Below are 3,060 nucleotides of genomic sequence, written 5' to 3'. Positions count from 1 at the left end.
AATTTCAGCTTCTCTAGCAACTCAATTTCAGTCTTGCGCTGAAATCACGGTGCAGCAAGGTAATGTTCTGCCTGACGTTCCATGGATCTGATGAGCTGCTATACGATGTTAGGGAAGAGTAGAGTTCTTTGTCACGAGCACACTCAATAATCCATTTTGAGAAAGACGTCCGGTTCCTTCACTTGTGAAAACAGTAAGAACTTGCCATGCCCAGCGATGTCATGATATAGTTTTCCAGGAATTTCTTACACTTTATTCCTAAGTTTGAGCAAGCTTTTGAGAACCATCCATCTTCCTCAGTCCAAAGCATTTTACGATTTTGTCCTTTACGGCAACAGAAGCCTATACTTTGCTTAGCACACTGAAGATAACTGCTGTGTTGGAAGAGGGCTGTTAATCCACACACATAGGCAGCAGACACCGAAATCAGAACCCCAACTGTTTCTTGTCAGTACACGATGTTCAGAATACAACTCCGTTGTGAGACAGGTTGTGCTTTTCCTCCAGAAGTGAAAAAAGAAGGAGAAAAAAAAAGAAAAAGAAAAAAAGACAGAAAAGACCAGAGCAGAAAACTGTACTAGGGCTCGAAATTACTGAAAGCAGCTAAAACCAACCAGTCCTGCCCTCAGGAAATACCAGCCACAGGAGAGCATTGAGAGGGCTGCAAGTATCCTTAGCTGTTCGGACCTGCTCATCTAGCAACCTTTACTAAAAAGAGGAAGTCTTTCTTCAAAAGTGAATGGAGCCTGTCAGTTCTGCAGGAGTTCCTTTTATGTACTTGCTCTGTCATTCCCTTTATTTTGTCTCATCAGCGAGGCTGGGGTACCCTGCCAGATAGCGCGGGGTGGCCTTCCCAGCAGAACTTCCTCTCGTTTACAGGCAAATTGGTAAGTCTCCCAACGCCAGATCTTCACAATGCTGTCTCGCCCATGCAGACTTTGTAGGGTGATTTCAATTTCCTGCATCTAAAACGGACAACATGACACGATTTTAATCAGACAAGTCTAAAATCACAGCAGTCTGAACAGAACCTAAATCTAATGGCCTAACTCATTCAGGCAGCCCCAATGAAATCCCCGTTTCAGAGAATCGCACCATTTGACCTGACTGTCAGATTGGAAAGCAGAGGTATAGAGTGTCAGCTGCTTTAAGATCACACCGCAGATCAGTAACAGGCAAGAACACACTCCCAGTGCCCTCAAAATTCTGCATGCTGTTTCTTCCTGCCCACTGTAATTCAGAAGACTGTAATGAGAAGGTTACATATCTCCCATACCTCTTTCTTACGTAGCAGTAGATGATAGCAAGTATCCCGCTTGTCAGTATTCCTACACCAATTCCCACAGCAATGTAGCGTTCGTAAGAATTATGTGCATAGGAATTTAAGGTTAAATGTTCACACCTCTCTCCATTATAACCTGCAAGGCACCTACAAAATAAACATACACCATGCAAAAATCATTCAGAACTTTTTATCCTTTTATTTCAGAAACACATGTTAGTTTACATCAGTTTTAAACAACGTTGAACAAGTCTAAAAGAGGATGGGCTGAACCTGCTGCTCAGTCAGAACCTCTTCCCTCCACCAAGACTACCAGTTGCCCCAGTCTATCTAGTTTAAAGCTAGCTCAAGTACTGCAGTCACAGCAGCAAACGCGGTCTAAACATACCCTCATCGCAGAGGGTGTGGATGAAGAGCACTGTGCTCTGCTCATCCTTAGCTGCTATAATGTCTCCAAAGGCCAAAGCTGCCCAGTACGGACCCTAGAAAATTTTAAGGGCACCATAGTCCTGATTGATATTTAAGCAGCTGCGGAATAAGGGAGTTGCAGCTGACATCTTGGAAGATCCTCCCCCCTCCATCATGCCCACTGTGAAAATCTACTTATTCCTCTACTACTTACTCTAGCACCAGTTGTGTTTTGAGATGCCATCATGGCAGTGATGTACAAAGCTGTGGATTTTCCCTCTCCCTTCCTTAGTATTCACTAGCACAGCACTACTGCCTCGTTAACAGTCCTGAGCCACCAGAGCACTCGAGCCTGTGCCAAACTTTAAGCCTGCAAATACTTGACTGGCTCTCGAAAGCTGCGCTCTGCTGAATATTAGTCACATTACATTAGTAACATGTAGCACACAAAGAAACAAAGCTACTGTTGTTATTTTCTAAGAAGGATACTTATAAGCAGTATTCTTTACTTGCATATGGGTTTCCTCAATTCGCTGTGGAAAGCACAGAGCCCGTTGATACAATAGCTGTGGTGTTCTTCAAGACAGGTCTGCATGAGCTTCAAGAGCTTTGGCTGCTCTGTGTAGTCTACTGTAAAAGGGGAAAAATTCATGTTATATTTAGGAAAAAAAATCATTTTAATATATTTTCACAACTCAATTTGAACAGACATTGCCTGCAGAAGACACTTAATACATAGACTTACTGTGGTATGTCTCGTGAGCAGATTCAAACACCGCTAAGCAGAACAAGCTTCTAAGACATTCCAGCATAGTTTTAGAGAAAGAACAAACTGTAAATAAATTAATTGCTCTTGAGAAGCAGGTATAAAAGTGATTACGGAAAATTCACCCAGGGTAACATCAGCACTATCCAACCTGCAGTCCATCAAAAAAACCAACCCAGGAATATCGGGGGTTTAGGACACAATGACAGCATTGAATTATTCGCAGTATGCTTCCCAGTCTGAATTCAAATTACTAATTAGTTCCTGTTTTCTTTCTAACACTCCTGCCTGCCAGCTCTACAGCTACGAGTGAGTGATGAATGGTGGGACTGCTCCCTCCATCCGTTCTCCAGGGTCTAATGTTAGCAGAGTGTCCAATTACGCTTTTAAGAACCCAAGACGGCCCGGATGGTCTCCCTGTGCAGAAGCATGGTCCATGACTATTAAATTTCTGAACTTGCGCAAAATTATATGCATCCAGGTCAGCAAGCATGCTTCTGCTTTGAAAGCACAAAAAATTACTACCTTAATCCCAACCACGGTGGCTCAAATGGGAATAAAGGAAAAGTCAAAACTATTCTTGGGGATCTTACATCAAAATTAC

General features: G+C 42.8%; 1 protein-coding gene across 1 annotated transcript in view; it reads right to left on the bottom strand.

Annotated features, from left to right (window-relative positions):
* Positions 1–880: 880 nt before the first annotated feature.
* The window catches only part of EPGN (epithelial mitogen), a 7,650-nt gene continuing 5,470 nt past the window's right edge, over positions 881–3,060 (bottom strand). Inside the window, exons 3-5 of the mRNA XM_009324884.1 lie at positions 2,200–2,320; positions 1,277–1,429; positions 881–965 (exon numbers count right to left, since the gene is read on the bottom strand). Of these exons, the coding sequence (XP_009323159.1) occupies positions 911–965; positions 1,277–1,429; positions 2,200–2,320 (329 nt within the window). The 3' untranslated portion in view covers positions 881–910. The remainder of the gene's footprint in view (positions 966–1,276; positions 1,430–2,199; positions 2,321–3,060) is intronic.

The sequence above is a fragment of the Pygoscelis adeliae genome, unplaced genomic scaffold (genome assembly GCF_000699105.1).
Source record: "Pygoscelis adeliae isolate BGI_AS28 unplaced genomic scaffold, ASM69910v1 Scaffold316, whole genome shotgun sequence".
In the NCBI taxonomy this organism is placed as follows: Eukaryota; Metazoa; Chordata; class Aves; order Sphenisciformes; family Spheniscidae; genus Pygoscelis; species Pygoscelis adeliae.
The sequence above is the reverse complement of the archived record's forward strand: the minus strand, read 5'-3'. Positions and strand labels throughout refer to the sequence as shown.